The following is a 25259-nucleotide window of genomic DNA, read 5'->3' on the forward strand; positions in this document are numbered from 1 at the left end:
CAGTTCTTTCATAGTGGCTTATCAACGTTCTTTAAAGAGGGTTAACCAGGGCTTGCCTGGTCTTGGTTGTCTTCAACTACGAACACACACCAGGAGGACTGCCTGGCCAAGTCTCCAGACAGCTATGTTGTTGACAGCCATGTTAGTGGGAAATTATGGGTGAAAAGGATTTGATTAACCGCAAGCTATTTTTGCCATTATTTGCGGGTGGTCTAGGCAACCTCAGCATGAACCAGTAACCAATTCTCAAGTTGCCTTATTAGGCCAAAATATCTTTCTTTCAAATCCAGGTCAAATGTAGAGATGATGGGTCATTTCATCAAAAGCCATGAGACATTTACCAGGAATCATGATAGTTTGTAATTAAGAGTGACATTGCTTGCCAATCCAAATACAGAAAACAGTGAAACCAAGCAAAAACAACATGACAAATTCCCCATTCCATGTACGAGGAACCAGTTGGGTTTTGTCTGGTCACACCCCCACAGACACTCCAAGCACAGTAATAGGATGAAGGACTCATTTTCCTAGAAAGAAAAAGATAGAAAACAACCTTGACACTAAGGAGGTAGAGTGAGAGGGCGGGAGAGGAAGGACAGCTACACTTGGATTATATAGCTGACGAAATCGAAACCAATTATTCTGCTAGGGTGACCCATTATTACCCCTGGCTGGTCGGAGGGCCAAGCTGCTGCTAATTCCTGTGGCCAGGGTGGCGGGCTAGGAGACAACACCACTCACCACCCACAGGCCTTTCTAATCAGCTCACATTCAAATAGGGAGGCGGAGGAAGGAAAGCCCCTCCCACCTCTGCAACAGATGGAGAACTACTGGCTAGGAGGTGATTAGAGGTGGGACAGGACAGCCACGCCTCCTTCTAGCGAGTTAGGCCTATATACTACTACAGGAGAACTGGAGGAAACATTCAGAGGTCCAGAATTTGCATGTCGACAGGACGGCTGTTAACGGGTGTTTTGTTTCTGGCGAATGTTTGGAACTATGGGAAAGGGAAACAATATCTGTTGAATGTATTCTAGAACTAGGCACCGTTCACTAGTGATACAGAAGCAAATGGACAAGAGAAACCACATCCAGTTTGTGAGAAGGCTTACAGTGCTGACACATAGGGAAGGATGCCACTATTTTCACTACACTGAAGATCACCTTTTAAGAAGGTTCCAGTAACTTTCTCATCAAAGGAGCAGGGGTCTTGTGGGTAACCGTACACAGCATGAAACATGGGAATGTGAAGTGAATCATATTCTTGTAAAAAAATAAAATAAAAAAAAAAGAGGTAGAATTTACTGATGATGTGTCAACAAAATAACTTTAACTGCATAATTTATTAAAATAGCAAGATGAAAGATGCAAGAAGGAAATAGAAATAGGGGTTCCTGAAAGGTAGAAAATGTTGGATGATAAAATGTTGAAATTGTATCTTGTCCCCACACCCTCAGGTAAAAACCCTTGGCTGGACATGGCAGGGGAGTTGGGCTTAGCCTGGTCAGCTCCTGACAGCTGACAACTTAAATAAGCTCTCCACTCCCAAGCTCTCACAACAGCACACTTTTTTCAGACAGTCCCTCAAGTGTCACGATCAATGTCCATTTCCACCTAGCCTTTATTTGAAAGCGGCAGGCAAATATTTTGCTCAGTATGTAAATACTTGCGCTCGATGATAAAAGGTATGCGTTTAAAAAAAGAAATTCTTGAAAGAACGGGGGGGGAAAAAACAGTACTCCTCCTACAAAAAAGAAAAATTGGGTTTGACACAATCTAAACCATTAGAGTCCGCAGTGAGAGCTGTGTGCTGGGGTGCGAGACAGGGAGAGAGGACGGGAGGGGCCAGGCAGCAGGGGAGGGGGGAGTGTCGGGTGTTGTCCAAGGAATTAGCAGAGAAAGTGGAGACTGAATCAGATATCGCGGAGAAAAACAAATCTCTAGGTGAGTCAATGACACGAGAGATGCTTGTTAGGTCAAATAATCTAAACGGACCCGACTTCGAGTGACTCAGACACCCCTACTGACTGGGACTCTATTTATTTGACTTTGTCCTGGGATTAGGGGAGGAAGTGATCCCCAGGCTGGTCCACAGGCTGACACACAACACTGGCCCAGGCGGCAATGGGCTTGGGCCCGGCCTGGGCAAGGCTTTAAGGAAAAGTAAAACAGCCCCAAAGTTGTAGAGCACACAAGCCTCCTAAAGTGTGTCACTGTGTTAGTGGAGCTGAATGGAGCCGAGCTCCTGTCGTGGCGACCCCTGACCTCCCCTTGGGAGTTTACGGAACAGAGGGAGGAGCCTGTCTAGGTTAGCGACAGCTTGAGCTACACTCCCCCCCCCCCCCCCCCCCCCCCCCCTCGGCTCCTCCTCTCCCACTACACAACTCTGTTTTAGCACCATTCCCTGGCGACCATCTCTCTGTCCCACTCTGGGGAAATTCACTAATAGACACCAACCCCCATGCCCCCTCCCTTCAAGACCAGACACCATCATCACCCTATCCTCACACACACAGACACTGGACCTTGAGATGTCTAGAGCAATATTGAAAAGGCCGCCCTCTTCGAAACTCTGTGACAGGTGCTCCGAATCATCCTCTTATTGGCCAACCACACTGGGCTTTGTTGTCAATCCTCAATACAACCTGATAAAATGTCACAAAGCTTCTAATTCAGGCCTGTTTTATGAAGGCCTATTTATTCAATTGAGTCCAAACACTGTTGGGAATGTCTGTCAATGAAAGATTAGTAGACACGATGGTATTATCGAACGACAGAGTGAAACCTTGTGACTTTGTGATGAAACTTCATTTTCAATGCATATGTCCTCGGAAATTAAATCAGTTGTCGTATAAACTTGCACCATCTCTGTGCTTGAGGAGGCCAGACAGACAGATAGAAATTCTTGCCCGTCTAGAGATGGGTAGCTGCTCCATTAGGAACATGTGGCCAATGAAAACAGCATCAATCTGGCCTGCATTACCCATAACCCAGGGCGAGGGGGATGGGGGGGGGGGGGGGGGGGGAAGAGGATACCCCTCTACGCTGGGACAGTGAGACTGAGAGCCAGGGCCAAACAGGCCACTTCAGTTGTGGCTGCTGCCAGAGGGCTGGCACCTCCCTCCCAACCCACCCCACCCCTCACAGCAGAGCAGACAAGCAGGCCGGCCGGCAAACACACCAACGGGTTCACTAGCCCTAGTCAGGCCTGTGAGTGGGGGAGAGGCCGCCTGCGAGAGGTAGCCTTCACAAGGGGTCAAGTCAGTGTGGCTGTCAGGAAGACAGACCTTTGGTTTGGTGTACCTGTTTCTCCAGGATGCGGGAGATCTCCCCAAGGGTTCTGTCCAGGCTGGACACTTTGTTGTTGGCCCACTGTCCACTGTCCTGCCCCTGGAGCTGCTTGCCCAAGTCCTTCACCAGTCGCTGGAGTCTGGAAACACAGGCACTTCCACTATGAGTGTGAGGATAGACTGGCTGGCTTATCTAGCCAGTGATCATCGCAAATGTAAGAAAAGTGTGTGTGTGGGTGTGTGTGTGGGGGAAGGGGGGGGGGGGGGGTGCAACTCCATCCTAGGCCATTTCCTGCATGTCCTTCCCTCTCTATTTTAAAAGTTCCTGTCACTCTACCAAACACAGCAGAAATGCCCTGAAATGAAACAAACCTTTTAAAGCAGGCAGGTGTGGGAGGAGACTTACTTGGCCTTGTATGGAGAGTCAGGGACCTGGGTCTTTGCCTCCATTGATGTTTCATACTCCTTTGCCCTGCACAGGGAAAGGAAGAAAAACATTTAAATAACAGGAAGAGAGTTCCAGCATTCAGTGAGAAGGCATTGGGAGGATGAAAAGCCTGAAAAGTGGGGGGAAAAGCCAAGTTAAGTTTGAGTGTTTATTTGCCTTGTCAACCGTTCCCCCTCATAACTTGCCTTAAAATAATCACACACTAATTCTGCAGGGACTTCTTGCTGCCATGTTCTCATTTGGCTCAACAAACTCCTCCTCCTCTCCTCCAGCCACTCGTGTTACAATGGCATATCAAATTATTCATTTCGTTGCCAAATAAACAGTTAGTGGAATGTCACGCTGCAAGTGTTTTGAATATCTGACCTTTCAGGAGGTCATGGTCAAAGGGAGTATTTCCTCGTTGGCATCTGACTACACCAGTCACTCAGGAGGCTGATAAAGAACTACAGAGACCAGGTTTACTAGCGGCCCAGACAGATCTGTCACTCCCAGACCAGATAGGAACTACAGATCCCAGACAGATAATGTGGCTTTACGGTTAGGCGCTGGCTGATAAACTCTAAACACTTTCCGGAAGGAGACAGGTGGACCTTCCCTGAAGACCAGACTCTTAACCAAGCAAGGCTGAGCTCTATTAATCTGCATATTTATGAAAAGTGCCCTTTGATAAAACTTGAATATAAATCTATCCCAGAAAGTGGTAACTTTGTGTGTTTCAACTTCCCCAGGGCATACACACCATTTGTCATCGACATTTATAGAATATAGCTTACTGTCTTATCCTAAAGTGCACTATACATCAGCATAAGTGGCACGCATATGGGACAGAATATTTACATTTACATTTAGTCATTTAGCAGACGCTCTTATCCAGAGCGACTTACAGTAAGTACATCAAGTGCATCAAGGAGAGTTCATTTGTAGAAATAATACTTCAACAACAGAAAACATCTCCCAAAGCATATCAAAACAAAACAGACCATAACGATGAGATGCAGAAATACTTGTTCACTGTGATATTCTCGAGACAGATAGAGATGTTGTCTGAGAGACACTGCTGCACACAGGACCAGGAGATGTGAACTGAAGGTCAGACTGTTTATATGTTGTATAACCAACCTCCTCCACTTCCACTGTGGGGTCGGGGCTCCTATTGTTTTATCCCATTATTTAACACGTCCCTCGGACTGGCCTGCATAGGAAGGGCAGACTGGAATCCACATGAAACTGAATTATACCTGACCTGTTTTTCATTCACGATATTACAATATTAATCTCTGACAGGTTTACACCCTCTCAGGTTAAACAGGGAGCCACTGCTGAGCCATTCATAATCTTTAGCGACAAGCCTCAGTAAATGGTACAGGCACTGTGAATATTAGTGACCAGTGCTAAGGAGAAAAATCTCAATTTATAACGCTGAACTAATAATCCATTCAAAACTAGCTGTCCCTTAATTGATCTGTACTGGCCCTTTTTGTTGTTGCATGGCAGCTAAAAACTCACTGATTAGGAGCTGCACTGATCAAAAAAGGAACTTGCTGCCTACATGGATTGAGGCGAAGATACTGAAAGTGACGTGATATAGAGTGTGTGTGTGTGCTGGTAATCCCTCCAGCTCCTCCACTTGCCCAGATGAGGGAACAGGTGGGTTGAAATGAGTAGGATTGGGTATATGACCAGTATGTACTGGACCGAATCATAACGCAGATTTCGGTGCCACTTAAATGCCTGAGCTGTCAAACGCAATATCTGCCCTCTGGTGGTCCGAAACGGACTTAAGAAGCATCATTACCGCACATGATCACTAGATCACCTGCCTTCATGTGGTGCCAGAATAATCAGAAAAATTATTTCCGACTGAGAAAATTCGCATGAATGCAAGTCGAAACAACAACACGGAAAGTCGAAGAACATGGCAGACCAAATGCCATGCCATAAAAATGTAAAAGAATCGATTTGGCACCGGTATCGTAAAAACCCAAACGATACCCAACCCCAGAAATGAGTAAAGGCGTCCATACAGGGGTGCCTTTGTGTGTGCACACCTCTCTCCCTCCCAGCTCCACTCACACAGCCCCACTCTGTTCCCTGCCAAGGGAAACACATGCAGACAGCTACAGCCCCGACCACTCCTATAGGCGTATCACTGTTTCAAAAGTCCGCAAAGCATCCCCGTCACACACTGACATGCTGCTACCAACACGCAGTTTTGCCACCAGATTTAATTACGAATAATAAAGTTCTATTAAGCTAGCTGACCCACAAAATATGTGGGTATACCTGTGCTCACACAGAGGACAAGCCAGACATGGAGTTTTGGGTGAAAAATGTACAGACACTACAGCATGCTCCAATAAAATGGCTCATTTCCACCCGGCAATGGAGCAGCTCACCTCAGCGCTGCCTGGGGCTTTGTGATATTTATGACCTCTGAGAGCCTTGTTCCTCTGAGTGCTGGTCTGCTAGTCTCCACAGGGCTGGGCCCTGAGTGACAGTGAACAGAGGCAGACCATGCTGTCACTTTCTCAGCTCCAAGTCCATCCACTAGCCAACGACGCCTGCGGCCCTGATCATGAAGAACTGGGGAATAACGGCCTGGGCGCTTTATACAGAATGCGTCCTCAAAGTATCCCTCATCCTCCCTTTCAACAAATTCAGTAAAAATATTTTTTTTAAATACACGTTTATTTATCCACGTTTGTAAAATTAAAGGACAAAAATCGTATTTATGATGACTGCTGACTCAGGCCAGAAGGCTGGGAAACAGACCAAACCATCGGTTAGGTGTCCATGAGGTTAGAGTTCCCTTCTGAAAAATGGGACAGGACATTAGCAGTCCAGGACCTTGGAGGGCTTCAGAGCCAGCTACATGGTACCATACCTGTACCCCCCCCCCTCCACCACCTTCCATCCCTACCCTGTCCCAATGACAAATCCCTCAAACAACAAGTTGGCTCCTCTAAGCGGTTGAGTAGCTCCCTCCCTCCTTCCCAGCTGTGACAGGTTACTTCGTTGATTGAGCCAAGACCTGAGATCTGACACATGCTGCCTCCTATTTGTTGATTACTATTGATTTTCTTTGATACTTCATTTAAAAATCAATAACCTGGAGAAAGAAAAATAGGCATGGTTTACACATACCTTAAACATACTATTGTACACTGGAGGGGGCTCCGGTTTTGGCAGCAACATGGCAGCAATTAGGGGGAAAGCTCTTAACAGGTGAAAGCCAGGGGCCTCAGATCGATTCCCAGTTTTCCTCCCCAATCACAGAAAGTGGCCATAAATTAAGCTCATCAGTGTTATTTTGTGGACAGCTGGGATGCACATAACGCCTGCTTGCCATCTCCTTGTCACTCATAAAGCCCTACAGTCTAAGGCTCTCCTGTCACCCTTTCACAGGCGAGGCGAGATGGGGAAAACAAAGAGAGAAGAGGAGACAGAGAAAGAGACATGGAGGGATGTTTTACCTAGAGTTCATGCGTGCTCTGAGCTTCTTAGCCTTCTTGCGTGCTTTCTGCCTCTCCTCTCCGTCCTTGGCACTCTCCGAGGACACAGAGCTGTCCGTCACGATGTCCACTATGTACTTCTTCAAGGAGAGATGCTCCTGAAACACACAACACAGACTGTATGTTACCATCCCCTTATGTCATTGAAATGCAGACAGTGATGATGAATAGAGGTTTGGCCAGCATAGGACAGGGGAGGAAAATAATGTGTGTATATCCTAATCTCACCTGCTGACTAAAGTCCAAGGATGTTTATGTAAATTTAACATTTACATTTATGCATTTAGCAGACGCTTTTATCCAAAGCGACTTCCAAGAGAGAGCTTTACAAAAGAGCATAGGTCACTGATCATAACAACGAGATGAGAGCCCCAAACATTGCGAGCAGCCAAAACATGAAGCATACATTGTGTAAAACCAAATAAGTGCCAAAGGGAAGAACCATAAGAGCATGCAGTTAAACAAGTTACAATTGAACAACATGAAACTCCCCACAAGAGTGCACCTGTAGAAAAAACAATCAACAGTAAAAATATTTCACAGCGAGTACAAGAATTTGAAACCGTTACAACTAACCAACAAGAGCAACAGGTCTCTCAATACGAGTCATTGTGATCCTGGAGGAAACTAACATCAGGTCCAGCCAAGCATTCCTAAGTGCCGTTGTACTCCCGGAACAAGTGCGTCTTGAGCCTTTTCTTGAAGGTGGGGAGACAGTCAGTGTCCCTGACGGAGGTGGGGAGTTGATTCCACCATTGGGGGGCCAGACAGGAGAAGAGCTTGTGTTGGGACCGGGCGCTCTTGAGCGGTGGGACCACCAGACGGTTGTCAGAAGAAGACCGTAGGTGGCGGGTGGGGGTGTAAGGCTGGAGGAGAGACTTGATGTAGTCGGGTGCAGTCCCGTTCACCGCTCGGAAGGTCAGTACCAGAGTCTTGAATCTTATACGGGCCGTGATGGGAAGCCAGTGGAGGGAGATGAGGAGCGGGGTAACATGGGAGCGTCTGGGTAGATTGAAGACCAGACGGGCCGCCGCGTTCTGAATCCTCTGGAGAGGGCAGGTTGCGCATGCTGGGAGACCGGCGAGCAGCGAGTTGCAGTAGTCCAACTTTGAGAGGACAAGTGCTTGGACTAGCAGCTGGGTGGAATGCTCAGATAGGTATCTCCTGATCTTCCGGATGTTGTAGAGGGTGAATCTACACGACCGGGAGACCGCAGCAATGTAGGCCGTGAGGGAGAGCTCGTCATCCATGGTCACCCCGAGGTTCCTGGCAGAGGATGAAGGGGTCACCGTCGCCGATCCCAGGGTGATTGAGAGATCGTGGGAGATGGAGGGTTTGGCCAGGATTATGAGGAGTACAATTTTACATTGTAAAAGCACCAGTTGCATTTGTGAACCTACTTATCCCAAAACCAGCTCATCGTCCTGTATAACCAGGTCAGGCAATTTAACAGGCAACACCTGCTCTCCAAAACCAACCTGTGACATACATTTACACGATCGCAGACAAGAAACCAACCAAATCTAATTGGACTGAGGTGTGTGACGGCTCCCTATTGTGATTGCAGGTGTGCCTGCCAAGGCGGATGTATGATACAGGCCTATTCTTCTCAGGGAGCAGTGAGCCTTGTAATTATCAGGACATATCCCCCACGTGCCGCTCATTTGAAGTGCTGGGGGGAGCCACGGTGCTGCTTCCCGTCTAGAGAGCCTGTGGTTCTGTCAGATGAGGCGGATAGCAGAAGATCCACCAGGAGAAAGAGAGATGGAGCCTGATTGAAAACACAACATGATGTATGTGCCAGAAAGCAATTACCCAATTACCCTGTCACCCAGCGGCCCTGAGGACGGGACGATAAAGAGCTTCCATTCAGCTGCCGAGGTTGTGTGTGGGAGGCCGATCGCTTTGGGCACAGGAGTTGGCAATACACCTGCTGCTTCAATAGGGGTTTTTCAGGTAGCGCTTTTGAAAGACAGATGTCACCTGAGAAGACTGGAAACCCCAGCTCTCTACTCACGCACTGTGGGCAACCGCTGGGTCATTCCTGACTCATAACATGTCACATATGACTCTGAAATTGTTTGAATTTTTTACAATATTAATATGGGTTGTTTATTTATGATATGTTCAAGCTTCACCTCAACCAACTTATCTTTTTCCTGACCTAAGGGCACCAAAACCAGCACTTTGCAGTTCATTTCTTCTTGTGATACCTGCAAATTCGTCCTTTCTGATGGCACGCTGTATTGGAGAACCTGTTCTTACAGCGTCTAGCAAGAGACGACATCCAAACGGGTTGGATGCTGCACATCTGACTTGTTTTTGCTGCACCGTACTATCCACTACTGTAATTGGAAAACTGTAGGATTTTTTCTTTCTTTCAACAATGTTATTGTTGCACTGTGTCTTATTAAGTGAGATATTATTGTTGCCTTCAAATATTCTTTGTTGTTCACCATGCCTGGTAGCTGAGATGTGGTTGATTTGCGATGTGGCTGGTAAAAGACTGTTCCGACCAGCGACGTACTGTACAATTACACACGTCAGGTCCTTCATCTTCTGCTGTACTTTCTCGATGCATTATTTATACGTCGCTTTGGATAAAAGTGTCTGCTAAATGAATAAAGCGAGCAAATCTAAATGAGGGTTTAGGAGTGATTCAAGGGCAGTTCTTGCAACCATAGAATTACATAAGACTATTGCAGGAAAAGCTGACTGAATCAACTTTTAACCATTACACATTTTTAAAGCAGCGAGAGGCACTCTCTTCCAGTTCTGTTTAACCAGGAAGTTGAACACAAGACCTTATGTCAATTTCAATTCAACCAATCTTGTATGCCTGTCACCTGTCAATAATGGGTAACTGTAATTAAAAAGTCAGTCCGACATGTGTTGTGTGTAGTGTTTCATGAATGTGTGTGTGTACCTTTGCGCTCTCCCAGGGAAGGGTCATGACCGTAGGGCCCACTGCTTGGGGGGGCAGCTGTTCAGTAATCTCTCTGAGAGGCTATTCAGTTCTGCGTCTGTTTCCTTAATGTAATTATTTTAGTAACACCTCAAAGATCTCAACCATCTCACTCATAGAATGCTGTGCCGCTCTCTCTCTCACACACACACACACACACACACACACACACACCCTAGGCATTGAAAATATTGTGACATTTGTACACAGTTTTTATGGCTGTAATTATACGACAATGGCACCTACAAAAAGGATTCTCACTTTTATCATGTATGTTATTGTCGGCTAGAGGCTGCGACCTGTACATTATCTGACTAACCAAAACAACTGTAACAGTGGCTAGCTTACTTGTTTTGATGATACGGACTGCGTATTCAACATGAGAGGGTTCCAGGTGGACGAGGCTGAATGACAGACAGGTGTTTGACTGCAGCAGGAGCACAATGGTGCTCAGAGAGGCTGGCCTGAAGGCAGGGGCCCGCAAACAATACCACAGCCTGACTCAGGTGGGCAGGAGTAACCAGAGAGCTCTACATATATCACACAGACAGCCCACTCTAGTAATATGTTCCCCAGACACCGCTTTTGTCCAGTACAATGGCTTGTGAGGTTGGCTTTCCATTTGGTGTGAAACAGACAGCTGTATGTCATGTAAGCTTTAATGTGATGGTACACTGTATTGAGTTACCTTCTGAACAATCATTTGCATGACAGTTTTTCCCATGAAAACCTGATATTGCAACACTCGTCTTGTTCTTCCCTCCCAAAAGGTATGGAACATCGCCAAACTTCTTTTTCCAATCTTTGAAACAAGATCTCCATCGACAAATAGCAGATTCACGTACATCAAAACAATCGCCATATAGCTTAGAGAGCTTTGTTGAAAGAGCTTTGCAAGAACAAGTCGTCATGTTTCAACAACAGAGGTCTCATCAACCGGACATCCTTCACTACCTCCAGGGGACATGCCCTCTTCAGGAGACCACATCGAGAGAGCCTAGTCTAGGCTAGCGATCCCTCTAGTGGCCTGTCCAGCACTCACACAGGCCCAAGGAGAGGACAGGGGGACCAGCCCATCCTACCCAAATAGGTCACCGCAGTTTTTGTGGTGGCGTGTCAAAGGTCAACAATAAATACATCCCCACATCAGAATGGAGAGGCCATGGACAGCGTGTACATCATATTAAACAGGGACAGATGACAACTAATAAGGATGAGTGAAGAGAGTGATTGCAATCCCAGGCCTTCCTCTCACTCATCGATCTAGTCCTGTTGATAATCACCGTATTTTCAATTTAATTCGCAAGTCCCTCAAAATGGGATAAAATGACTAAATATGAAGGAATATGGCATCTGCTGCGTGACTCCACGGAAAAACTATAGAGTGACCTCTGTACAGTTCAGCCAACCACCTTCATTTTAATTAAAAATTTCTCATTCCAGCAAGAATTATGGAACCCTGTCTGGATAGGAGTTGGACGAATGAAATACAGCACGCCACAATGAGCTGAGACATAAATAAAGAAAAGCTAGCTTTGTCCGATCTAAACAATAATGTCAGGACATTTCTATAAGATTTCTAGATGATAATTTTCATCCTTTAAGGGGACATGTTAAGCATAACAGTATCATTAACCTACACTGGAGGTGATTTCTGTAGAAAACCTGTGTGTCTGCTCCTATTTTCACCATAAGAAGCCATGATTGTGCTTGAGACCGTTGAATGTGCTGCTCTGCTCTGCTAACTTAAAAAAAATTATATATTTACATATTAAAAAAAACTTCAAAAAACACAAATTACAAACATATAATAAAAAAGAAAGTTTAAAGACTTAAGACAAAGTGGACTCATAAGTTGCGACCACTTTGAGGCTATATGTTTTTTTCAAGAGTTTGAAGAGGTACAGTACTGGCTTAGCCGTGCTAATAGTGGTACATTATTTGTTTATCATACTGTTAAACAGTAAAATTACCAAGAAATGATTTAGAGACCAGGGGTGGTATCAATTATTTCCATCTGAAAAAGAGGGGTTTGAAGGGAGGGGGGGGGGGGCAAAGGTGCTGCATATAGCACCAACAGTAGTCCGGCTCACAAAGAGCCTGCTGTAAAGGCAAGCTCATATTGCAGGCTCTCTGAGAGGCTACCTGGACTGAGCGAGCAACATATCACAGAGACAGCACTCCAGGACTGAACGACCTGGACACAAGGGGGTGATGTCACCCCTCAACTCAGCCTCTAAACTGAAGCCGTTTGCATGTCAAGTCTCATTTATAATACTACACAACCAGCAGGAAACACTCACACTATAAGACGGCTGCATAAACAACACCAGTAATAAGCTTTGATATAGAAGACTAGAAAACATAATATTAATGAAACAAATGTAAACCAGCAAACATTTTGGAGCACCCACCGAATATTAAGGAGCACCACAACCACAATTTCTACGATGTAGATTTATTTAGCGAGCTAGTTAGCTCCTTGTCACGTCACAACGGAGCACAGTGATAAGGAGTGACTGATGGCGAATATTAACCGAACAAAATTTAAAGTTGAGATTGTTCTGTTGATTGACGTGAGTGACTGACAGGCCTACATTTAGGTGGGGAGAGCTAGTGGGTGGAGGCAGACGGAGAGGTTGGGTGTGTGTGCGTTCGGGGATACCCACCACTTCCTCATCGGAGAGTTCTCGTCCCTGGATGCTGCTGCCGTCCCTCACGGCCTGCTGGTGTCTCTTGCCCTTGGTGTGGCTGAACAGGTGCACCTCTGTGGTGATCTGGTAACACAACACAGGGGTCAGGGGTGACCCAAGGGGATATACTGGAGATAGGTGGTGGAGGGGCCCATGGGAGCCCATTAGAACAATTAGTACATTAGTACCCCGGGTGGCCCTAGCGAGCAACTTATGATGGAAAACGAGCGGAGCTGCAGTACGGTTTAAAGCTTTTAGTTGACTAGGGATCATTTCATGGATGCCATGTCATTCCCTTTCTTTTTCTGACAGCACAGCAGAAACACAGCGTTAACCGCTGCAAAGCAGGGAGGGACTGGCTGACTTCACTCAGGACAATAGGCCTTTGTCTCAGCGGATACATTTTACAGTGGAACGGCACTGTACACACACAGCTCTGAGGGGAATGGGCTGGACTGCAAGGTAGTAGGCAGAAGTTCTGCAAAATTTTTAAAAGCTTTAATATTTCCTCTCTGACCGACAGACAAAAGCATTGGTTAGATTGATAATTACACCACTGTACATCCTTGGGAAAGGCTGCTAGTACATACAGAAAAATGAAGAACGAGTTCTCAAAAAAAAAAAAAAAAAAAACCTGTAAGGATGAACAACTCGCGCAAAACAGAAACAGTATGGAGAAGCCGGCGTTGTTGTTCCCTCACAGCTGGAACTGAGCCCGAGCAGGATGGCCTGTGTTTAATGTCATTAAGCAGAGTGCTTGCTGCTGACCCACAGACGATCTCTGGTATCAAATACTGGCCAAGGTCATCTGACATCTTAACAAGATTCTGTCTCTCCTGTTCCCCCCTCACCCCCCCCACCAACCCTGTTCCCACCACCACACCCTCTTTATGCGAAGATAGTTTAGAGATTCAAGGCGTCTCGACCTTGTTGGTGGGACAGGTGGCCCGTCATAGATAAAAATGTCGGTAGATTTGTTGCCTGTCACTTGAAAAGCAAAATCATGCCTGGCCATAAATATCCAAACCAGAGTTCATGTTTAATCAATGCAGTTAAATCCTCATTTAAATGCGCTCTCTCCCAAAACTCCTCTGAATCACCTTCTCGTCAGCAGTTTTATGCAGATAAGTCTGCCAAGTGACCCAAGGGGTCTACAGCCGCCCAACAATGAGCCTGAGCAACGCCTCTACAGCCCCCACTAAGCCAATCAGTCTTTAAAACGAGTGCATAAAATTAACCAAACGCAAGTAAAAAAAAAACAACTTCAGATTCTGGCGACATTGGCAGTGACGGAAAGTAGCGATTGCACACGTGGCACGTTTAATCCCGACTGTGGTTAGATCTAGAGACTCACCACCACGTTGCACAGAGAGCAGTGCTTCTTGCGTTCGTAGGGGGTCAGTTTGGGCGCGTAGTCAGTATTGGCGTGTCGCCCGCTGCTGAGCTCAGCGGCCTTCTCCTTCCTCTGCTCGATCTGCTCCATGTGCCTCCGACTGCTCTCGTCATGCTGGGGGGAGGGGGGGGGGGAGTGGAAGATGAAGGGGACAGAAATGGGGGGGGGGGAGGATGAACCTGGCAACCCCAGTGGAGGGTCGGAGCCTCATAAAAAAAAATAAAAAAAACGAGAAACGCCGTCCACCGACCTTCATCTGGATCTTCTTCTGGAGTTCCTCCATGGCCTCCTGCTGTGCAGCGCTCAGCGCAGCCAGACGCTCCTCTCTGTCTCTGGGGAGAAAACACAAGGTGGGGGGGGTAAAGATCCTGTCTAGCGTACTGACATGGAGACTGGTCCTAGCTCCTGGGTGGTGGTGGTAGGGGTGGGGGGGGGGGTACAGACCTGGCCCTCTCGCGGGCTGCGTCCTCCCTGGCCCTCTCCTTTTCCTGCCTCTGCTGCTCGATGCGCGCCTCCTGCTCCTTCCTCTTCACTAGCAGCTCCTCCACCCGTGCCTGCCGCTCCGCCTCCAGCGCCCGCTTGCGCTCCTGTGGGGAAAATAGGGGGGGCGGCTCCGTTAAGAGATAGCAGTCACGGGTTAGCGAGGTTCGGGGGGGGGGGGGACAGACCCCCGGGGCATGGTCTGGTCGTACCTGTACCGCCTCGTCTCGGGCCTGCTTCTCCTCCTGCCTCCGCTGCCTCTCCTCCTGCAGCTCGCTGAGGCGCTGCTCGTACTCGGTCAGCTTGGCCAGGACGTCATGCCTCTTGTTCTGGGCCTCCAGGGTGTTGATGAAGGCTATCTCGTTCACCTGGACACACGCACACACACACACACAGGTTAATGTCAGTCAGTACTGAAATGGAACCTTCTGGAACCTTCACTGGCTGAGCAGATGGGGGTGTGGGGGGGGGGGGGAGGTCGAGGGGTGGAGTCAGCATACCTTGGCCTCCTCCTCCTGGGCCTTCTTCACGATGGCCTGCAGCTGGAGCTCCCGCTTGAACTCAGCATGGAGCAGCTTCTCGTCCATCATCCTCCGACGCTGGTCCAAAAGCTCCTCCTTCCACTTCCTCACCTCCTTCTCCTGAAGGGAAGAGAAAAGAGGAGACACAGAGAGAGACACAGAGAGACACAGAGAGAGACACAGAGAGAGAGAGAGAAGAGACAAAGAGAGAGAGAGAGAGAGAGAGAGAAGAGACAAAGAGAGAGACGGATAGATGGGACGGAGAAAGGAAAACGAGCGAGAGAAAGGGGGGGGAAGGCCAAGACAGCTTGGGTCAGCTCGTTTCACGGTTAGCACTGACACGTGTGGCTAGCAAAGACGTGCTAGGGGTCTCTGTTTTGGCTGCTCCCCTCACCAGTGTGTCCACAGGGACTACTGTGAATATACACCACTTCATGTATTTATGTGGTTAATACTCTGGATTACTCAAGGACTCACTCATCTCAGCAGAGGCTGGCGAACAAAAACAAACGTCATGAAAGCCTGCAGACTTTGGTCTGGTTGTCTGTCAGGCCAGAGGACCAGAGAGAGAGAGAGAGAGCGAGAGAGAGAGAGGGTCTCTGATCTGATATTTAATGATTCTATCTGTGCGCTGACAGAAGCTCTCCTCATGGCCTGTCTGAGGGCGGGGATGTGTGGGGAAATTCTCCACCCCGGCTGCGGACATATTCACCCTTTCCAGAAGCTTCTGGAGCTTGTGGGTCTTCTCCTCCTGCAGCTTTTCCCGGAGCTGTTGTGCTTTCAGCTGCTTCTCCTCGTGTTTCTTCTTGGACTCGGCAATGGTCCTGAGGAGCAGGGCAGATGGGGATGTGAATGTCTGACTAGCGACAAGGACCCCAAAAATGGTGGACGTAAAAGCGTGCGTACCTTTTGCGAGAGGGCGAGGACAGTTTCTCGTGCATGTGGATGCCGTGGCCGGGGGGGCGCGCTGGCTCCTCCTCTACGATGTCCCCCCAGGAGGTGCTCTGACGCCAGGGCTCTCGAGCTGCATGGGGGCGGGAGGTGGGAGGGGGTGTTAGCTTCCTAAAACACGCCCTTAATTCTCAGGATTCTCCTCATCAACATACAATCTGGCCTACATGGACAAACTGAGTAGTTCAAAGGAACTTAGTGTTCTGTCGTAATGGGAACAGGTACCATCATAGTCAGCCAACATGTCACTCCAATCCAAATTAAGTCCACAACTTCCACTGCCAATGCTTGCCTAAAGCAAAGAAAATGACAAGCATGTGAGTGAGACCAGTTCTTGATATTGTGGTTAAAGACTACTGAAGCAGCTTATCCATTGTGCGTGTGTGTATGTGTGTGTAACTGTGAGTGTCTGTGTGTGTGTGTGAGTATGTGTTTGAGTATGTGTGCATGTCATACAGAGAAGTCACTCTCGTTGTCGGTCTCCAGGTCGTTGTTCTCAGCCTGGATCTCTCGGGTCAGCTGCTCCTCCTCTGCGATGGCACTAGCGATGGCCTCCTCGTTAGCTTTCTCCAGGCGGTCCGCTAGCTCCTCCTTCTTAGCCAGGACCTCTGCCATGGACTGGGGCTGGGCACAAACACACACACTCACATATAGAATGGCCAATAGTGCTGCGTGTGCAACAATTAAGTTCTCTCTCAAATATCTTTATTTTGGCCTGGACACTTTAAAGCTGTATTCATTGTTAAAACATGATAACCAAAGAAGCCAACCAAAAAGCACCAAACTTTCAACCACCACAAAATCACAAGGAAGGAAGCATTCACGACTCATGCATGAAATGTTCACTGTGAGCATGAAGAGATGGTGGAAGGAGGCACCCATGGACCATTTGATTTCACATTTCCAAAAAACTCAATTCTTAGATATGACAAGTCACTATGCCCCTTGTATTTTAGCATATAATATATAGTTCACCTACATGAAAGCTTACATTGTCATCATGTGTAGATTAATGTATATTCATGCTAGAGCTCTCCAGACTGGCCACTCCTCCAAAGAAGGGGACTTAAGGAGATATTTCTCTCAACACCAAGCCTTTCTGCCTTTAAACCAAGGATTCCAGTGGAGTCTAAACAGCTCTGGGCTGTTTCTGAACCACACAGCCTGCCGTCTGGACCAGTCTAGAAAACACACCAGGCCTACAGGGGATTTGGGCTCAAATAAACTTCCCTGTGGAGGATTTAAACCAGATCTTGTCTCTACAGAGGGCTGGCCTTTATAAAAGGTGCTAAAGCAGGGAAGTAGGGTCACCCTGGCTAACTTTAGAGATATGACTTACTTACTGATGTTAATACACATGACACAGAAGGGCTGACCAGTAGACACACCTGCTGCCACCAACACTGGACAGATGGTATTCCCATAGACCCTGGCCTGAGTACTAACTGTAACTCCCTGCCACTGGTTGCCAACAACATCTTTAAAAAAAGCATCTGTAGGCCACCTAAGGAGGAACTGCTCCGGCATCCGCCAGAATTACAACAGCGATCCACTCAGCACCACTCACCAACACCCTCGCATCGAGACTGTTCTGGGGCCGTTCTGGAGGGATCTGTGCTTTCGTATCAATGCGTCAGGCCTGGAGGTTTCTCAGTGACTTTGTTTAGGCGTTGAAGGACCCCACGGGGGGAACCCTGGCCCCCCTCCCCCAGCACCCCCCCCTCCTCCCTCCCCCCTCCCTCTGATCCTCCATCTCTCAGCACTCACAGTGGAAAGCTCTGTGGGGTCCAGCACACTCTCTGGTTTCACCGCTGCCATGGGAGTTTCAGCCTGTCTTGGAGCAGATGGAGCCATGCCCTGTGACGCGCCCCCCTCTGCCCTCTGCCCCCCCTGGGCCTCCACACCGCCAACACCCTCGCCCTGGGCTGGGTCTGGGGATGGGGGGAGGGCCGGGGCTGGGGCAGGAAGGGTTATGGTTGGGGCTGGGGCTGGTGTGGGTTCTGGGGTTTTGGAGGAAGTTGGGGCTGACACCGGGAGAGGCACGTCGTCACAGGGTGCGTCGACACACTGTCCAGAGTCTTGAACATTGTCTGCTGGGGACTGCACCGACACAATCACACATACACACACTCACACCATTAAAGACGTGCACATTTCATGACAGCAGAAACAAAAGCAAAAAATCAACACACACACACATTCAAAAACACATAACATGCAGGGTTGCTGGCACTAACATGCCCTTCAGATGTAATCCTGATTCAAAGATAAAAAGATGACAACGCAGAAATACATATTTGCATTTCAAATATCTGGAAATGTCTAGAACACACCCTCACCAAATGTGTTCTGGGACATTGAGAGAGTATTCATTTCATGGATGAAAATGGGATTTCTGTCCCTGAACTGTCAGTGTACAATCAATCGCCTTTAAAACTGATATCTCCCCCGTCTGGACAGGCTGTCTATGAATACCGTGGAGCCCAAAACAAAAACAATGTGGCTAATAAACCAGTGTAGAGTTTCCCTGCTAAATGTCTCCTGTCTTCCTGCATTATTGATATGTGACGACTGCTCCGGGGTGGGAGGAAGATGTGACATCATGCAGCAATACCTCAATCTTGTGACCCTTCTCCAGGTCTCCAGTCTCCCCCAGGGGAGCCTGCTCCTCTGAGATTGGCTGAGGGTTGGACAGTAGCTGGCTCTTGTCATTGTCCGGAGGGCAGAGGGGCTGGAGAGCTTGCTGCTGTTTTTGTTGTTGCTGCTGCGGCTGGTTCACCATGTTACTGTCGTCTCTGGGGCAGACGTTGGCCAGCACGGGGCTGACCTTGGTTACGATGGCAGCAGAGCGAGGCCTGGCTGGACGACCACGCTGGACGGTCTCCCACCCTTCCGCGTCTTTCTTACCTGCAAACAGTGACACATGCTCAAAAAAACGGGACCATTTGACATTTTATGAAAGCCCACACGGAACGCTCGAGGTTTGGAACCCGCCTGTGTATGCGTGGGGCTGCTGTTACCTGGTTTCTCTGCAGGAGAAAAGTTGGTTTGGCAGGGGACAGGAAGCGACTGGGAGGATTTGACCCGGTCGGCCCAGCTAGGGCCGCTGTGGGTGAGCCGAGCCACAGCCAGCGTAGGAGGAGGACCGCTAGAGAAACACACCTCACACTCAGAACACGGGAACACAGCAACACATTCACTCAAACACAAGCATTACATCGAACTGTTGCTGTACAGGTAAGTGGTATCTTGAAGGGCCCGTCCTAGCCAGTGTCTGAGCCCAGCCGTGCTCCTCTATCTCTGGGCATCAGGGTCGTCTCGGGCAACAGACCTCCGTCATGATCAATACCCATTTCCTGCTGCATCCGATTACAGGGCAGCGCACGTATCGAACAGATGATTCAGCAGTCTTTAACCACACTTTTATCTACACCTCCCCATGCTTCTGTGGCGTGGGAGTGAGAGACTCGACAAAGCGCATTAAACAAAGCGCCCTTCTATCAGCAATCAATGGGCCCATCAACAGATCATGAGGACGTTATACGGACCGAGAAAGGGCTGGACTGGTCACTTCATGGAACATTGATTTCTTAATAAGGGGATGCGGTTCCCCTTCAGCACATGAAGACGTTGCGTGTCAGGATATGGCTGAGGGCAGAGGACAAGACCTACCCAAAGTTAAGGGAGCGCCTTGCATTGGGAGAAGGGACCATCCTGTCTGAGGAGGGACTGGGCATCACATGACGTCCAGGGGACATCTTCCGCACTTCCCAGGCCAATGACGTGGGTCTGCGTGGACAAAGGAAGACAACTAGAATTCCACTATCTATCCAACACTATGAATACCAGTCATCAATCAATATTTATTCATAGAGCATGTTTAAAAACAACCATTATTATTGCAGACAAATAAAGCATACAACAATGTAGATACAAGTACAGTAATAAAAAGATAAAAACAGTTCACCAAATGCTTCGGAAATGTTAAAAGCCAAAGAGAATAAATAAGTTTTTAGAGCAGACTTGAAGGTTGAGATAGAAAGTGTTAATCTGATGTGCAAGGGTAAGCTATTCCACAGTTATGTCCACGCGACCACAATGCGTGATCACCACCAGAGAGTATACCAGAATCTGAAGATCTCAAGAGTTCTTGATGGAATATACGGCTGGAGCAAGTCTGACAGCTTTTTAAGGGCCAAAATATGTCGTGTTTTGTAGACACAGCAAAGGCTTCACATGCTAATGACAAAGGTGGCTGGGTCAGGGTTAGGCTTGTACAACATGCCATCACCTGTATACAAGCCTCCAGTATGAAGACAGCAGATATGTCCAAAATGTTTCAGGTTGTCTAGAGCAAATAAGTCCAACTTAAATTGGAACGCGAGGTAAAAGCTTGTTTCTTTTTGTTTTTGTTTTATTCCTTAGTCGATTTACGAGTGTTGTGGTCATTCTGTTAAAGAGAAGCCAATAAACTGGATCCCCTTGAATTAGAGCCAAGGCTATTGATCCAGTCTTTGTTTGGGACTCTCAGCCAAGGACCAGACATGGCACTTAGAGAGCTGCCTCAGGGTGCGCTTGGAAAGCTAGAAAGAAAGAGAGAGATGGAAAATATCACCTGTTCTGCGCATCGGTTTTCTCCAACTTCTCCTGCAGCTGGATCCAGTCGATGAGAGCTTTAAAGTCTCGCACGTAGTTGTCCAACATCATTAACACCTCCTGGAACACATGCAATCACAAAGGGATAGTGACAACACCACTACATTTAAATGTATTTATTCACCAGTGACTTGCAAACTGCAGAATAACACCATCACAGCAAGCCACCCAGGAACACACACACGCTACAGTACAGAACTATACAGTACTGTGCAGAAGTCTTAGCATCCAAGATTTTATACACAGTCACACCAAAGACAATTTTGTATTTTTTTTTGGTCCTCTGTATTTGTGTGGCAGTATAAAAGTTAAATTTTAGCGCCTTTCATTTAATTGTTTCTTAAAATACGTTTGCTTTACTTTTTATAAATTTATTTATTGTGCCTGAGACTTTTGCACAGTACTGCATATCACACACATATACACTATATAACTATTTATCACACACAGTAGACTTCTCATAAGGGTAGAATTTGCTTCAGATAACAAGATTACATAGATAGCAATCATAATACAATACCAAACTAGAGATAACTATATTTGTTCCTGTATCTCACTGATAAGGTTGTATTGGAGGTGGGTTGTGTGAGAACCTTCTCCCCCATTCCATCAGCCCATGGCTGTAGGGACACAGACAGGCGTGACGGATGGGGAGCGTGGAGGGAGTGGTAATTGAGAGTAAAGCTTCACAGTGCTTTTAGTTAATAGATGAGTCAGGCCAGTGAAAGATGTGTTCAGCAGCGGGCCTGCTGATTACAGCTAGTTAACAGGCCAGGCCCCAGCCCTGGTCTTCCACTGACTCCTGCTCATCTGATAATGGAGGCTGCACAGCTGGGGGAGGGGAGGGGGTGTGACAGACAGGGAGTGAAAACATTAAAAAGGTTTCCCTTTCACAGCCTGCAAAACATGCACTCACCTCAGTGGGACCCTCTCGTAACAATTTCTGAGGGCCGTCTGCGCTGCTTGACCGCTGTGTTAGAAATGCTAACAGGCCGAGACTGTCTAGAATGAAAAGCCACACCTGACCAACTGCCATTTCTTATGTATCTAACCCAAATGAGAAAAGGAACTGTTCTGTTCCCATGATCTGTATGCGAGATGTGGTTCTGGTTTCCTCCTGAGAAGAGGGAAGATGCAGAGAACCTGCGAGACGAAGTGGCATTAATCAGAGCTGGGACAGAACAAATGGTTGATGAGAACTGATTAGCCCTGAGGGTGGGGGTATGGGGGAGGGGTTAAAGAGATGTGGGCGTTATTAATGTACAAGTATAAATCTGCTGCTTCTGTCCAGCTCTACTCAACAAGGTCTTTCAGCACAGGAAGCGACCCCCTGGACAAGACTGCACGCCTCAAACCAACACCTCCAACCATGTCAGGCTCTCAACCCCACACACTGCACACACACCTCATCCTCAGCAGTCTAAGCTTTGTCTTGTTAATATTAAACAATCAGCAGATACCAAAATCGAATCCAATTCTTAGTTGGGAATCTGGACTCCAAGTTGAGTTCTGCTACAGTCTAAGCTACTAGTCATGTCTGTGGGTGGTGTGGAGCTCCCGGGACAAGGGCTGTTTGTGTCTGAGTGAGAACACACAGAGCAGCTTTACACCGCTCCAGGGGATTGCGGCCTGCCGGGCTGGTATCGGAGCACTCTCCTTCCCCTTCAGCTAATTCCATCATTTATCAGACAGTCCATTAAGCCTAGCAAGGCTGGTTTGGGGAGAGGAGGAGGGGGGGGGGGGGGGGTTGGGGGGTACCCCAAGCCCAGGTCTCCATACGTCATAGGGGTGAAAGCAACAACAACAACAACACAAGAGAGCTGTTGCTTGTAGCCATAACTGTTGCTAGAGCGCTACACTCAGATACTCATTCACCCAGAACTCATTACTCGTAATTTTGGTGTAGGTAGAACTGGCACTAACTTTTCACATAATATGCAAAAATATATACGTTATTAGTAATCCATGTTGGCTGTTATTAGGTTCCACCTCAGTGAAGGCATCCACCTCCAACATAGACCCAGTCTAGATTGGGTGCCTCGTAGCCAGTGCAAACCCCACAATATTAACACACACATCCACAACGTTTACACCATTGTGTCATCGATATCCACTCCCCAAACAAGTCCTCAGCAAGGGCCCTGTGATCATTCTCTCATCGGCAAACCTTCAGACAGCCCCTCTGACACAAAGCAGAAAACCAAAGGAATAACAACCAGAGCAGCATAGGGGGTAAAAAACTCTTCTCAATCCAACATCTCCCTCAGGTGGTCATGAGGAGCAACACATCTGCTTTAGTGCAGGAAGCCTACATCTCTCTAGAGCAGTGGTTCGCAACCCTGGTCCTCAGGGACCCCTTTCCTTGCACGTTTTAGATGTTTCCATGTTCTAACACACCTTATTCAAATTAATGGACATCCCATTCATGGCTTCAGTCCCAGCCTCAGATTCCAAGACCAACCTTGCACTCCACCACGCTCTGGTCAGATTCACAGGTGACGTAGATCTCATCCACGGCCCGGCGCAGGTTGTCAAAGAGGAAGGCCCAGTATCGTGCCCGCAGGTCAACCTTGCGAGGCTGCCTGGCTTTAGTTGGACTCTTCTCTGCTCCCTTGTCCAGCAAAGCTCCTGTCGCGCTCTTGCTCTCCACTCCCACATTCTATGGAGAAACCATGAGGAGAATCGTTAAAGGCAGGGTACGTATGTTTAGCAAAACTAGCCTTTTTGGCTTGAGTTTGAAAGTATCCAACTCAAAACATCCCACCCCCTCACTTTAAAGCCACTCCCCTAAAATACGTCAATGCCCTGCCTGACAACTGCCGGGAAGTAGGTAGACAGACAAGTAGCCCGTCCAATCATTGCATTTGGTTTGAACGTTTAATTTGTCATGTTTATTACAGTCCTGCGACAGTCACAGATATCATATTTATTTAATTTTACTGTCAGAGCATTTTATTTATTAATTGCTATCAGGATGTAAAGTTTATTTATGCAAATATGAAGTCCTTGTCAAAAACATGAACTACCTTAGCTTTAAGTTGCACACTGAAGTGTCAGGCCTTGTGAACGGTCTGTACATTATCTTATGTAATTTTTGGGAGTAAACACTCAACACTAAAACGACAACTTGTGCAGTTTGTACTTTAGGAACTGTCTGAGTGGAATGACTTGGAATATGCTAGTGTGTGGTGCCACCTAGTGACAACAATTTTTAGTACTATACATCTTCAAACAAGCATTAGGTTATTTGCTCCCATCCCCATTTAGTGATTTATAGACAGTAACCATGCCCACCTGTTTCTTATTTCTGTGTAGACCAGAGTTGATTCTCTGAGCCCTTGGATTGCTGTTGGAGTTGGTCTTCGACTTTGCTATGAGAAATATATGAAAATGTTTAAAAAAGTGACTGACTAGAACAATCCGCATTGAGTACGTTATTTTCATGGTCATTACTGTGGTTTCTAGGGAGAAGCAAACATCTTAAACACACAGACAGTGTTAGAGTGCAGTGTTATGGGTCTGCATACCATACAACCACAGGTAAAAATTGGCATGCAAAGTAAGGAAAAAAGTATGGATGAAAGGGTGGGAAGGAAAGATAAGATAACACTTGGCAAGGTGAGAGACTTGAAGAGGTGTGTGTGTGTGTGTGGGGGGGGGGGGGTTAAGTCATGCCCTCCCTGTATGTCAACACCAATATTGGCCACAGAAGAAAAATAAAGGACACAAAATCGTTTAGCCACGCTAACTTGACAAAGACAAAGTGGGTGAGTGGAACGTAAAAATAAAAAAAGATTACAGATGCCACCAACCTTCCTCTTCTTTGTTCTCCAGAGGAACACTCCAGGCGATTAAGTTGCGAGCAGCACGGCCCTCCTCTGCTACGATCTTTCTCACCTTGTCATGGCTGTTTGAGCGCTGAAAGGACGCCTGCAGACACAGTAGAGAGACCTTTTATACTCAATTGTTTCTTGTTGATCAGACTAGCTGAAATCTCGGCCTCACAGTGGACACTTTGTTGCAATTGGCCTACAGTATGATGGAAAGTGCATGGGTGTACTTTATAGTAATGTGAGGACTTGTCTGGGAAGGCAATGCCCAGAATGGTGAGACATCATTCTATTTATGAGTATGGGAATCTTCTCCATTTCTGTGTATGATAAACAACATGTAAGATCGACTTTGCCCCACATTCATTGACCTAATGGCAGATTGGTAAAAAAAAGGTGAGAAAAACAATCTCCCTCCCCTATTCACAAACGTCCTAACGATGAAATGGAATCTTGTGTTGGTCAAATATTGTATCTGCCCTATATAAAAGCTAACTCGATTGACTAGCCTTGCAAA

The 25259-nt window shown here is 47.3% G+C and overlaps 1 protein-coding gene across 1 annotated transcript in view; it reads right to left on the reverse strand.

Annotated features, from left to right (window-relative positions):
- Positions 1–25259, reverse strand: part of scaper (S-phase cyclin A-associated protein in the ER) — a 53012-nt gene that overhangs the window by 22373 nt on the left and 5380 nt on the right. Inside the window, exons 2-22 of the mRNA XM_062460794.1 lie at positions 24725–24842; positions 24207–24283; positions 23374–23571; positions 20872–20972; positions 19929–20045; positions 19277–19404; positions 18871–19163; positions 18024–18356; positions 16713–16880; positions 16482–16548; positions 16212–16329; positions 16018–16129; positions 15285–15425; positions 14997–15152; positions 14749–14891; positions 14555–14636; positions 14266–14418; positions 12888–12995; positions 7215–7351; positions 3697–3762; positions 3304–3430 (exon numbers count right to left, since the gene is read on the reverse strand). Coding sequence (XP_062316778.1) covers positions 3304–3430; positions 3697–3762; positions 7215–7351; positions 12888–12995; positions 14266–14418; positions 14555–14636; positions 14749–14891; positions 14997–15152; positions 15285–15425; positions 16018–16129; positions 16212–16329; positions 16482–16548; positions 16713–16880; positions 18024–18356; positions 18871–19163; positions 19277–19404; positions 19929–20045; positions 20872–20972; positions 23374–23571; positions 24207–24283; positions 24725–24842 — 2943 coding nt within the window. The remainder of the gene's footprint in view (positions 1–3303; positions 3431–3696; positions 3763–7214; positions 7352–12887; positions 12996–14265; positions 14419–14554; positions 14637–14748; positions 14892–14996; positions 15153–15284; positions 15426–16017; positions 16130–16211; positions 16330–16481; positions 16549–16712; positions 16881–18023; positions 18357–18870; positions 19164–19276; positions 19405–19928; positions 20046–20871; positions 20973–23373; positions 23572–24206; positions 24284–24724; positions 24843–25259) is intronic.

The sequence above is a fragment of the Osmerus eperlanus genome, chromosome 5 (assembly GCF_963692335.1).
Source record: "Osmerus eperlanus chromosome 5, fOsmEpe2.1, whole genome shotgun sequence".
Taxonomy (NCBI): Eukaryota; Metazoa; Chordata; class Actinopteri; order Osmeriformes; family Osmeridae; genus Osmerus; species Osmerus eperlanus.